The sequence below is a fragment of the Strigops habroptila genome, chromosome 1 (assembly GCF_004027225.2).
Source record: "Strigops habroptila isolate Jane chromosome 1, bStrHab1.2.pri, whole genome shotgun sequence".
In the NCBI taxonomy this organism is placed as follows: Eukaryota; Metazoa; Chordata; class Aves; order Psittaciformes; family Psittacidae; genus Strigops; species Strigops habroptila.
Genome location: NC_044277.2, coordinates 126,862,945 through 126,876,666, shown reverse-complemented (window position 1 = coordinate 126,876,666; position 13,722 = coordinate 126,862,945). Strand labels below are relative to the sequence as shown.

Genomic DNA, 13,722 nt, shown 5'->3' with positions numbered 1-13,722 from the left:
CAATAAAATTGCTAATAGCCAATGCAAAGGATCTCTGGTGTCTATTTTTCAGTTGACACCCAAAGAAATACTTGAAATGTTTATTTCCTACATTGTTTTTAGTATTACAGTGGTTTAATTAATCATGTGTTTAATTAGCAGTGTCTAGCTTACTTGAGAAAGATCATTGTTAATATTGACTTGGGTTTTAATTACATTTTCTTTCACTTTCCAGTGGCTTTTCATGGTCTCCCTGTGAAAATCAAGAAGGAACCCCATAGCCCATGTTCGGAACTTGGCTCCGCTTGCAGTCAAGAGCAACCATTCAAGTTCAGTTATGGGGAAAAGTGCCTGTACAATGTCAGGTAAAGCAGTCAGGAGCATGTTTACAGTGAGAACTGCTGAGTTGAATGAGGTCTGACTAAAGAGTAATAAAACCGTAGTAGAGATCTTACAAAAGTTACCTCTTCAGCAGATGACAGACTGATGAGATAATGCATTTAGCTGATGAACACTGATGGAGTTGTTTACAATTGTATCATCAAACACGTAACCATTTTAAAGCAGCGTTTTTCATCAAAATGCATATTCTCTATTCCTGCTCCATGGGAGATGGCGAGAGTTAAGAAACACAGGGTGCAAGCTTGAAATAGAAGGAAGGAGTGTCTTGTTTTCTGCGAGTTGGGTTGAAAGTGCTTTAAAAATGCATTATACACATTAGGAAAGAGAGAGATCTGTGTCACAGGCAGGAGATTGGCAGGTTTGAGCAACGCATTAGGTATTTGACAAGTTTTGCAGATGTTATCTATGTGTGTTTGTGGGTGATTACAATTTACAATAGTATTTCATTAAGCTTTGCATCTTTGTTACCTATTCAAAAGCAAGTTGCCTTCTTTTATAGGGATAGATAATAAAAGCTTTATTTATTTGTGGTGGTGGAGGGGCTCGATATCGCTGCATTCTTTATTGACTTTCTTTTGGTTTGCACTTACATGTCACTCCTTCCTTTAGTGTCAGCAGTGAAGGGTTTCTTATTGGCATTTCAGTCTATTTTAGAATCTTTCATCTGGCTTGTGAGTTTTTAGTCTCATTAGAGTACTACTAAAAGTGTTAGCACTTAAAGCATTTACATTTAACTTTTTGGCTATAAAAGGAGTTAAAAAAAAGGCTGGTCACAGAGGAGTAATTTTGATTTCAAAAATTAAAATACATACATTGATAGATATGATGGGTATAAGGTATGTGACATAGGCAAGTATGCAAATTTGTGCAAAGTGTCTGCCTAAGATCTGCATTTTTCCTGTTTAAAAGGAGGGATGATCTAAGTGTGCTCAAGTCCTTTCCTGATTCAGGACACCTCTGAAAATAGCATCTATGTATTTGTAGGACCAGTGCTTTATTTCTTTTTGCGGGGAGGGAGGAAGGATCCTGTCAGGAGAGGCTGCTGTCATCCTAATGTGGGTAGCTAGGCCAACATACCATTGTTATCCCTTCCCTCTAGCTGTATTGTTTTACTGTCTCACTTTGTGGTTTGTGCAAGCTCTAAAAAAGAGTCTTGACAGGCACTTCTGGTTCTTCGTGCTCTAGTCCAGGTGCTTCTACTTTTATGTATTTTGTATGCCTCTTGTTAGAATGTCACTGTAAGACTGCATCCTTAAAAAATACATATCTGTGCCCCAGAGAAGAAAATGCTGTGTAGAACCACTTGCCTCTAACATGATTTTTTCTGTGCTCTTCTTAATGTAAAATAGAGAGTTCCTCTGCCCCAATCTGATAAATTAAAAGCTTAGAAATATGATGCTCACTTGTTTGTTTGTTTTTTCTCGTTGTAGATAATACTTTTTCTTCTTTTTTTCCATCAGAGAAAATAACCTGACCTTTCTTCCCCTTGCCTTACTGCTAGTGCCTATGATCAGAAGCCACAAGTGGGAATGAGGCCCTCCAACCCACCGACGCCATCCAGCACTCCTGTGTCACCACTGCACCATGCCTCCCCAAACTCAGCTCAGACTCCTAAACCTGACCGGGTTTTCCCTACCCATCTCCCTCCATCCCAGTCCATTCAAGATAACAGCTTCCCTATGGACCACAGGTAAAACACAAAACATGTGAAGAACCCGTACAGAAAGTGTTTCAGTTGTGGATGCAAGTCTCTTATATAGGGTAGCACTGGCTTCCTGCCCACAACTATTCCCTTTTGGTTTGAGGGACCAAGGTGAAAACGAGCAAGGTTCAAATTGTCAGAAATATGTGTGTTTTATGAAAGGCTGGCATGCGGCTTAGTGCACTTCAGTAGGAGTTCATATCGGCAGTGGCAGTGTTTTAATGACCTGCTGCTTCTGTCTGGTGAGGGTGAGTACAGGGTGCTAGATAATCTCATCTAGGCTTCCTTTCCCATGAAAGATTGGGCCAGATGGCTTTTCAAGGTCCCTTCCAACCTGGGCTATTCTATGATTCTGTGATTCAGTTGAGGCTACTAAGCCCTACGAGGTAATGAAGTTACTAGCAGGCATGATCCTGGCTATAAATATCTGGCCTCTTGCTAAGTAATTCACCTATCTAAGAGATAAGTGTCCATGTTATGTTACTGCTTCAGAATATTCTCTGGAAGGGTGGATCATTTTTCCAACCCCTTTTGAAATGTAGCATTTCAGACAAACTAAGATGCCAACATAAACTGTGCTTAAATAACATTAGTCTGAGTAAAAGCCACAAGAGCTAGAGACTAGAATTAAAGTTTAAACTGTCCTTAAGTCACCCTGTTTTGTTTTGATATGTTAGAAATCCCCAGACAACTGGCTGGCTGTCTTAGCTCAGTTGTGCACCAGGTAGCTCAGTGGATTTCCCTGATTTTTGAGCCCAAACACTTGTTTGTGGAATTCTATTTATCTTCACCTTTATCACATGAACCTGTTTTTGTCTGCTGTGTTGTGTGGTTGCTCTGAGCATGTAAGATTTTAGCTGTATGTAAAGAGATATATATGTTCAAAACTTGGCTTAGCTCTTGAATATCAGCAGATTAAGAAGCACCTGAAAAGAGAACCACAGTTGTCAGGAGTGCAGTTTGCAAGCTTCTGCTCTAATAAGGGCTGTTATTTCCAGGGGTTTGTGCAGATCACTTCTGAAGGGGGTTGCTAAGGTTTATGTTGCTGTTTTGTGCTCTGCTAAGATAGTTTTAAATACCACCCAGGGTTTTCTGCAAGCCGTTCTGGCAGTGAAGAAACACTGAATCGTCCCCTTCAGCTGCAATAGTCACCATCTTTCCCCATCCTCCCTCTTCGCCGTGGGCTCTGGTCTAACCACGCAGGCCCCCAGTTGAAGTCAGGCAGCGGTTTTGATTGCAGGATGGTGGATAAATGTGTTTCTGTACATACACCAAAGCCAAGTTGTCAGGAGACTGAAATCTCCAGAAGCTAAATGGCTTCTGTGAAGAGAGTAGTAGTAAGATTTATCAGATGAAAAAATCTTTTGTTTTGTAGCAACTTGTAAAGAGAGTACTGAAGCTATATGTCAGCTCTAATGTGAGTATTTATAGAGATTTGCATACACCTTAGTGTATTTTTCTGTGTACGTAACACTTGCTCTGCACAAGCTTTGTAAGCTCTTTACATGATCCCGCTCACCTCCGTATTTGATATGCATGTTCCTTAGGGCATTTTGCACTAATGTTTCCCCTCTGTAAAAGAACATCATGTGTTCAAGTCAAAATAGCTGACTCAGGCAAAAAAAATCTATTTTTTCTCCTTTTTTAAAGGAAGGTACAATTGTAGGATATTTTTTCCCATTTTTATTATTTATTTTGAATCTTCTCACTTCCAGTTTGAAGGAAATGTGTGCTTCGTATTTTTGTGAAATTCAAATCTTCCCAATTTACAAGGTGATATGCTACTACAATGAGTGTATTCAGAAAATGTCATGTAAACAAATGACCTACCTATGTGAGTTCATATATAAATTTATAACTCAGGGCATATTTCTTTAGAACATGCATTGGTGGCACAAGATAGCATTAGTATCTGGAACATACAGCCCATATATCTTCATACAGGGCATGAATTTATGAACGATAAGTGGTCCTAACAAGTACCAACAGGAATCAAATCCACTTGTATAAACAAATGGCTTGATTCCATACAAAGCTTCCAGTACAACAAGTATTATTAACTTCCTTTGAGGCTTTGTGAGTGAGCCTGTTTCTTATTTTAACTTCAAGTTGCAATTTTCTGATTCACTCCTTGACAGTTCTTAATGATAATTTCTGCTTCTTTTTTTGGCTAATGAAAAAAGGAAAAGAGGGAAATGAATGCAGTGCCAGTCAGCCTAACTGTTTCATAATACATTTGAGTTTCTAAGTTTATTTTCTGCAGGTGTAGGTGGAATTGCAAAACCCAATGCTACAGTGCAGTACTCTTTCTACTGCAAAATATTGTATTATATTACAGCAGCATTTAAAAAAAAAAAATTTGTCTCCACTACTACATTGTAATAGTTTCTGTAGCTCCCACGGTATTTGTAATTAAGCTATGATAGTAATTATTTGTCAGACCAAGTTCAGAGCAGTATTATGACAGATGTTAGTAGAGTTTAAATTGTTTCAGAAACACGTACTGCATATGAGTTGGTAGTCAAGGATTATATTGCCTGTGCAATCAAACCCCTGCATTCATCTTCACTCACCCAGTTTTCTCCAAGAGAACATCTGCTTTTGCTTGCGTGAACCAAACTTGGTTTAAATCCAGAGTACAGGGAGCTGAAGAATGATCAGTTCACTTGCAGAGAAGGGCACAGGGTTGAGGTGTTTGTTTGTTGGTTGGTTTGAGGTTCTTTTTTTTTGTTTGTTTGTTTTAAAGTGTGTCTTGTCCATGATGAGTAACAGCAGGACTAGCAGGCAGTTTGCTGTAAGAAAGTTGCATCTGCTGTGGTTTGGTGCAGACACGGTATTACTGCAGTGATGGTTACCATTGCTGTGGTAGTCTGCCGGAGATGACAGGAGGACTTTGTGCTGTTGATCAGGGCATGGTGGAAAAGTAGCATCCTTGCATTCTTCTCTATGCTTCTGAACCTGTAGATATCCAAGTAATGACATTCAGTCCTTTTAGTTCAGGTAGGTATGTCTTGTGGAAGAAAAAACAAGCTCAATTTCTTGAGTAGTGTATATGTAAATGATGTTAATTTAAGTGTGAATTCTTCAGTCTACTGAAGAGCATTTGGGAGTAGTGAGTGGCAGCGTGGCTTGTATGGATGACTTCTTTAATGTAGAAATGTCCAAGGGAATAAATTAAGGCAGGATGGGAATTATTAGGCATTGTTTTTCTTAGCAAAAGTTTGCACCCTCTCCTTTTTCTGGGGTGCTTACATTCCCTTCCTATTAGAGCTGGAATGTAGTGCCAGCCTTGCAGGTAGATCTCCCGCAGCACTATCCCTGAGAGGACAGAACTGTGGACTTTCACCCTAGAATGGTTCCAGATGTTACGGCAGACAGTGCTTTTTATTCAGAACGTTTGTTGTGGTCAGAATGGTTTCTGTGTAACAGTAAGAATGGTAAGAGTAAGGTAGAGCGCAAGTAGTATGTTGCTAATGCTTGTGAGAGAACAGAAAACATTGCCCAAGTCTCCTTTGTCTTACTATGGTAGGTTGTCAGTCTTTCTACTGGTTTGAATCTGGTGCATTTCCTGTTTGCCTCTTCTGTTGAGAGAAGATACTGAAAGCCAAACGGACAGTGGGGGGAACAGGTCTTAGAGCGGGTATTAATAGGTGGGCTTTTTTGTTTCTTTGCTTGTTGCTGTTCTGCAGTGCAAATGATCCTGATGGGAGCACTTGACATGTTCATAAGCAAAATGTTTGCTACTGAGAAAGTGATACAGCCACTAATCATGACCTGTGATGATCTTTGGGAAATGGAATGTAGCTCAAGTCCTTTACATGACTTCTCCTCTAACTTGTGTCCTAGATTTCGCCGCCAGCTCTCTGAACCTTGCAATTCTTTCCCACCTTTGCCTGCAATGCCAAGGGAAGGACGTCCAATATATCAGCGCCAGATGTCTGAGCCAAACATCCCCTTCCCGCCTCAAGGTTTTAAGCAGGAGTACCACGATCCAGTTTATGAACACAACGCTATGGTTGGCAGTGCAGCCAGTCAAAATTTCCCCCCTCCTCTGATGATTAAACAGGAACCGAGAGATTTTGCATATGATTCAGGTAGGTGAGACTCTCCTTTAGTTCTGCATAGTAAAGTAATGTATGAATCTAAGCCAGTGCTATTGATGTTTTGATGGTACAAATTGAAACTTGCTTTTTTGGCTTCTAAGTCTTCCAGAGTAAATTATGTCTGAGATAGATAGCTTACACAATAGTAAGATTGCTACATAGTACAGTGTAACTTGTGCCACCATTGCTTGTTCTGTAAAGGATTTCATTTTCCAGAACTCTCTGTCCAGAAAGTGCACAGGTTAAGAAAACCAGAGAAGAAAAAATCATGGGTGCAAAATTGAGCTTTGCTGAAGAGGGGGCTTGTTCTGTATTCTCTCATCTCTGACCTCTGTATTTGTGTGCTCCATTTTTATGAGCACTTTCATTTGTCTGCCAGAAATAGAGGACTCTTTCTCCTCTTGCTTGCACTACTTTAAATCAGGAGTAACTCCGCTGAAGTGGGGTTTATACAGCTATAAAACCAATGAGGGAGAAGAATCAGCCAAATTGGTGTCAGCTTCTCAGTTTGTGCATACTGCTGTGTTTTGTGGAGGTACATAATCTGTGATGCCAGGTTGCTGATGTAGAGAATACGCTGTTGCTATTAATAATGTTTATTATGATTGTGGCAACTGGAATGGAGCCTTATTGCTCTATGGACAGTATAAAACAGGAGGCAGTGGCAGAGCCTGCTCTCAATAGCTTCTGGTCAAAATAGAAAAGCGATAGAAAGGATAAAAACATAAATCAAGGGAATAACATTGTAAATGTTTGCTGCAATTTAAACATAATATTGATATTGTACTTGGGAAAAGAGGGAGAATTAGGGAAGCAAAAAAGGAGTTTAGTAATGAGTACCAAGTAACAAGGAGAAGGCGGCTGGAATGGTGGTATGGAGAGAAACAGATTATAACAGCATGGAGTGGGCTAGCTGGGGTAAACAGTTACTCAGTATGGAGCAAAGAAAATGCAATCAAAACATGTTTTTTAGTTTTAGTGTAAGTGATTTCTGCAGCCTCTGTTCCGTCTTTGCCTCTGTCCTGCCCTGTGTAAGCTACACTGTTGAAAGGGAGGGATTTCAGTGAGTCCTTACTGTGCTTCTTGGAGGAGGGTACCTTTCTTTTGTACACTTGTATGCTGAGTTGGGCAGGGAGAATGGGTGGTCCTGTCTGACTTCAGTCTGAGCCTTCTTCTGGGTGCTGCAGTACCCGCAGTGCTTTCCTGCTGGTTCAGTCTCTGCCTACATGCTTTTGCTGTTAATTTGGGAAAGGCTACGTGGTAGCTGAGTTGGGGTCTCCTTTGAAAGTTTAGCCCATGACAGACTATCTTGCAATTTGTTACAGTCTAGAACTGGCTTTTGTTGTCTTCTCTGTAGCTAACCTAACATTTTCTTTTTAGTAGACTGTTTTGTGGTATCATTAATGTAAAGTGCTCATTTTAGAGTTGATTTCGATGTTAGAACAGGGGAATTTGGAAAGTGGAACTGCTTTCTCCTTTCTTATTCTTGACAAACAAAGAACCAATCCTTAGGTAATTTGAGTTAGGCTAACTCAGGGAGGGGACTGGGGTATATTTCCAAGCTGAAGTATAAGACAAGATGAAGATGAGTTTAGATTACAAGGATCAGATCTAGACCTTCACCTCTTTATTGATGAAGGTTCTGAGATACGTGTCTTCGACAGTTGTGTATCTTTAGTCTTACAGAACAGCATGGGAGAGACTGCCTAGTTAATGTGGCAATAGATAATAAATAGGGGACTGCAGCTTCAGGCACTGCCAGTCCCTTGCAACCTTCACAAGCACTGTTATTCATCCTGCTAAATTAAAGGGTGAAAAAAGGCCCTTTTATAAGCATGCTTCATATTTTGCTAGGAAGTGGGATCTCCTTATTGCATGCTATTTCTTTAAGTCTGGGTTGGCTGCTAGCATTTATCTTTCTTTGGAATATTCTTTATGGAAAAAAGCAGGAAATTTTATTCTAAAAGGAAGATGTGCAAACTTGTATCCCATCCTGTCATACCTTTCTATTTCTTTTTTTTTTTTTTGTGCCACCAAGATCAGCATTCCACTTTATAGTAATGACGTTCAAGCAAAATTGTTGTTTCTTTTGTTGATGAATAATTAGGTTTTAAAAACGTAATAGCTGTGTAACCAGTGGTCATGAAAAATTAATCTGTTGGTATCAGGAAGTACTTTTATTGGCCTCAGAATCACTGCATTTAAGTTGACACATCTGTACACTCCATAAATTGCAGTCAACAACTGTGGTCTGTTGATATTTTGTCTTGTTGCCATCTGTTCTCTAGAAACCATCATTTTCCATCCTTGCTAAGAGTATGTTAAATAACCCCTTAGGAAACATAATGTATTTGTCACTGAGTCATTGATTTCATTTTTCACCTATGGATGTTCAGGGAAGGAGGAATGCCAGAGTGAAAAGTCTTTTTTTGCATGGTATTTTATTGCAGCTCAACTAAGAATATAGAAACATATTTAAAAAGTTCATTGTAATACACGAAGATGTTCCTTTTGGGACGTTTCTGAAAGAGCCTCATAAAAGTTCATTGCTTTCGTGCACTATACTTTTATATTTTGTGGAAGCTGGTGAATGAAAAGCATTATTATGGGATGATTATAACTCTATTAAAACATGACATTAATTATGACATGGGAAATGGCAGATCAATTAGTTGTAATTGTAATTGCAGGTATGTAATTTCTATTGCAGAATGTTTGAGATAATGGAAAAAGAAAAATGTCAACAGAGTAGAAGCTCCTCCTTATATGTTCACACTTCTAGCAGTCACAGTGCATCATACATGTTCAATCAGACTTTATTTTCTGCCATAGATTTTTTTTCTTTCCCCAAAGGCTGCCGGTCGGATGTATTTAGTACTTGATGCTATATCTAGCAACTTTAAGCACAAAGATGCACCCAGAGACATGTAGTGCTTTGAGATTTTGCATCATTAGTGAGTATACTCCAGGAGGCTTCCCAAGATCTTTGTTCAGAAGGGCTAATAGTGGGCATTCTTGTACAGTTAACACTTCCAGAATTCAGTTCATGTATTCAGGTACTTCAGCAAAAAGGCCAAACTTGAGATACCCCATCTATTCTGGGCTTTATTTTTACACAGGTTCTTTTCAGGCTTGATCTTCCCTACTTAATATAGTGCATTTGCAAGTAGACTAAGGTATGACTCTACATATGCATGTATCAATTAATATTAAAAATCTAGTTTAAAAATGACATCCTAAAATATTAAGTTTATATCTCACATTTTATTTTTACCAATTGAAATAGTTGTTTTAGTTGGAAAGTTCTTTAGTGACCATGTCTTTGGGAACTTCAAAATTTGTCAGACAGTGGTGTTAGAGATCAGTAGAGGAGGAATTTTTGCTTGCATATACTTATTACTGGTTGCCAGAAATCTATCTGTTGAAATCTAGATTTCAACAGATAATGCTCAGTCATTCGTGAGCAGGTTAGAGGCATTAGCAGGGCTATTCTCACTGTTATATTTCAGGGTAGCCTCACAATTAATACTCTTGAACGGACCTTAGAAAATTTAAATTCTCTCCCTGTCACTTCCAAAGTTTACTTCCAAAATACTAGTAGCATCACTTTTAAAGAATTAACTATCCAGATAGAATTATTAGTGTCTTGCTTTCTGAGTTGCTCATCCCTTAAATTCCTGAGGCTTCACAAGCAATAAATACCTTGCGTTGGCATGTGAGAATGGATGGGGAACTGCCCCTCTGTTAAAAGAGATGAGCAGAGGCAGAGAGATACTTCAGAGATATATATACCTGTTTATTTTGGGTACCCAGTTAGGACTGGATAATTTCTTAAGAACATTATGTATTACATATGTTCAAAGCTCAGCTCCTAGGGACTTTATTTGAAGATTAGGGTCCCTGTGTAAACACTGCAAAAATAAGAAGTATGTAATAGGAAAAATCTGGCAGAACCATCGTGACTACTTTGGAAAACTTTGTTGGAGATGGAATGGGCTTTATTGGGGCCTAAAATTGACCATTCAGCTGTTTTAATCTTGAGGTCATCTTTTCCTTTCTTCAAGTGTTCTGCCTCATTAAGTACACAACTTCCAGCCTCTGTAACAAATGAAGCAGGGGCTCCACCTGCAAAGCTGTTTACAGCATGGCTTTCTCTCCCCCAAACAGTTCTGACCTGTGCACTCAAGAGACAAGAGTGCCAAGGCAAAAGGCTGTATCATAATTCATTTGCAACAAAGGAGTTGTATCAAGGTTGCACAGGAAGTTGTGATAATGACACTTCTTAACCTCTCTTAAGTTTGCTTTTACAGGTATAGGATGTTGTTAGCATTCTGCCATCTATGTTATAAATGTTTGCTTACCTAATGACTGGGAACAGAATAGAAAGCAAGACTCCTTTCAAATTCCTAATGTGGTGTTTTTTGAAAAGAAAATCAATGAGAGTTAATGTGGAAAAAGATCCATAGTAGTACATTCTTCCCTAGAGATCAGCTCACGTCCTTAAATTTGTGAATTTTCTGAACAGTGTGAGAGAATGTTTAAATTAAAATTTCAAGAGAAAAAAACATTTCTTGAAAGTACATTTATTTGCAGATTGCGTTTTTGTTTTTTTTTTCCTTTCCTTTTCTAAACAACAATTTAATATTCTATTGTACTTCTTGGAAGCAAAGTTTACACATTTAAAGACGGTAGTATGAAGGAAAAAAAGGAGATCTTATCTGTCTGAATCAGTGGATGTTTGCTTTTTCAGGATATTCTCTAGTGCATTGACCAGTGCAGTATTTAGAGATACAACTTATGGTGCTTCTATTGCTGTCTTTAATTATACTAGCTAATTTTTACAGTGCTTTGAAAATGTGCTAAGTATTATTACTACAATTATTCTCCTGGAAGATTATTTCACAGATTAATAGACTTCACAGTTAAGAAATATTTCTTGATTGTAAGTCTAAATTTTCCCTTTGATCAGTTCCATTCCCTGGCTCATAGCTACACTTCTTTGGCTCATCGTAAACAATTCCTTGGTATTAACGCACCACCTCTAAATCTCTGTAGACAGTTTGCATGTATACTCTTTGTCTGTGTGACTCGTAGTTGAGATCTTGTTTCATAAATCCTCCAGCTGTTTAATCTTTTACTCAAATTCACTCTAGGTTTTCCTTTTCTTTCTTTCCTTTTTTCTTTTTTTTTTTCTTTCCTTGTCAGTCTGCAGATATTTGCAGTATTTTTGGGCATAGTTTTATAAAATTCTCTGTGAAACAGAACTGACTATCCTTTTCCTGGATATGGTGTTTCAGTACGTGCATCTCGAAACTGCATCGCCTTATGGCCCTAAAGAAGTTCTTTTACACAGCAGTACAGTTGTTCTAAATTAAAACCCGGCTGCATAAAGGCAGAAGGGGAGAAGGAATAGGAGTTTGCTCTGGAGTTCAGCAGTTTTAAGAAGTCCCTCCTCATTTTTGGTTTTGCAGTTTTCCCAAGTCTCACTTCTGTGGTTTAAAGTATTTCACCCTCTTGTTTCAAGAGCTTGTCTTTGCTGTGTTGCTTCAGTGAACGAGCATGGATTCCGTTCAGGAGTTAAGCTGCACTGCACTTTGTACTTGCTCTTAAAACACAAATCTGCTGTTGATGATATGACAGTAGAAAATAAGAGCATTTTGAGGGGGAAGCTTGGGAAACCTGGGCTTCAGAAGATTGCTGTGAAAGGCAGAATTTTAACTTTTCACTTGCTTCCGTCAGCTGATTTCCTCTATTCACTCATTCTGTCTGAAAGAAATCTGTCATTAGAATAGAATTCATTTTGTAATACTATCTTAATGAACAAAGGAAAACATAAATACCAAGTTAATGTGAACATATAGGCAGGAGACCATACATCTATTTTGCCTTTCAAAGCAGACAGTACGATCTGAAAAATTGTCCTGCAGTCCCTGTTTTTCAAAGAAATGGATAAATATCCTCTAAATCTACAGTTACAGTAAGTGGCACTGGCTAATGATTTGATTTGAGGATTGAGAGCACAGTCTGGATTTACTCTTTGTGCATTAACGCAGGTCAAATGGACACAGGCTGCATTTTAAATCAGTAATGGAAGGCTGAAGCCTGCTTTAAACCAGTCAGATCAGCCTTACCCAAGACCGATTGATCCCGAGAGACTGAGCCCTGTGAGCCTAGCTTTTATATGAATGGACTCTGTGCAGCCTGAAGTTTCATTCATAAAATGGATGCTGAAGGGAGAAAAAAAAAGGCAACACAACCAACCCACACACGCCAAACCCTGGAATGTCCATTTATGCGGAGCTGAAGGGTGTAGTGTTCCCTCAGCTGCTGCTGTTGCCAGTTGCCTTAAAGTAATGATTAATGCTCCTTGGCCCTGCCTGCCTGAAACCCGACACCATTTATGGCCTTGGTGTGTTTCTAATGTATAGTGAATGAGAAGGCTACATTCTCAAATCAGAAACATAAACAGGAACTGGTTGGTCTGAATTCCATTCAAATATGTCACTTCAGCCGTGCAGTGTTTGTCCAACTTCGATTTTACAGGCAGGGGATGGGGCGGGGGAGAAAAAGCAACACAGACATTTTTGCAGTAAGATTACCAACAAAAGGAGTGAGGGAGAGAGAAAAATACTGCTGTCTTTTGTTGAATTCAAAGGGAAGCGATGTTTAAAATACATTTTACAGTTACTGAGGTTAATAAAAGCAAATGCATGATTTTAAAGTATGCTCAAAAGATCAGTTCCATGTGGAATTTCAATTCGGAGCTGAATGTATGAGCCTTTGTTTTCCTGTTCTGCTGTATAAAAAGTTACACATTGCCTAGACAGGCTGTTGACATCTGGTCTCAGAAAATGCATTAGATGTTGTCATAGATCTAAAAACCAAAGTTGTGGAAAGGAAGCTGTTTGCTTAAGGTTTTGGTTGGTTTTTATTTCTGTATGTGTGTAATAATTCCACTTAGACACGAGCTGGTGGGGCCAAATGTAGTTCTCCGGTAGGTTTTTGTCAAGTGAGATGTAGGAAATTAAACAAAACAAATTATAATTATCTAGTTTTTGGAAGGGAATGTGTGTGTATCTACGAGTGCACATTCTCGTAGACAGGTTTTCTTTTTTTTCCTCTAATTGCTGCTGCGAAGACTGGTGGCAGACAAAATGATGAATAAAACCTTCAATTCTGAATGTTTTAAATGGCATAATGAATTGGGAAAATAATACTTAATTTTTAGACTGATTTTTGGAGATGATAGTGACTATTTTCACCCCTGTAACTTCAGTGTACTTACATTTTTCATACTGAACATGCTAATGAAAATTTAATGCTGACTTTCGTATTGCTGGGATTTTACCAATTTGTAGGACTCTGTTGTAATTACATACTTCTGAGGAGATAGTGCTTTTAAAGGTGGTTGAACTAAAACCTGATCCACCAGCATTTGAGTTGTGAAATACGCTCCAGCAATTGCAGTACCGGGAGATGGTGATTAGTTCTAGTATTTCTACCTGCATATCTCTTTTCAGAGAGACGTACGAGTTT

At 38.7% G+C, this 13,722-nt stretch overlaps 1 protein-coding gene across 3 annotated transcripts in view; it reads left to right on the top strand.

Moving 5' to 3' along the window:
* The window catches only part of ETV1 (ETS variant transcription factor 1), a 65,850-nt gene that overhangs the window by 32,826 nt on the left and 19,302 nt on the right, over positions 1-13,722 (top strand). For all 3 annotated transcript variants that reach the window (XM_030500637.1, XM_030500647.1, XM_030500658.1), the window contains 3 exons: positions 215-344; positions 1,883-2,071; positions 5,930-6,177. In XM_030500637.1, coding sequence (XP_030356497.1) covers positions 215-344; positions 1,883-2,071; positions 5,930-6,177 — 567 coding nt within the window. The remainder of the gene's footprint in view (positions 1-214; positions 345-1,882; positions 2,072-5,929; positions 6,178-13,722) is intronic.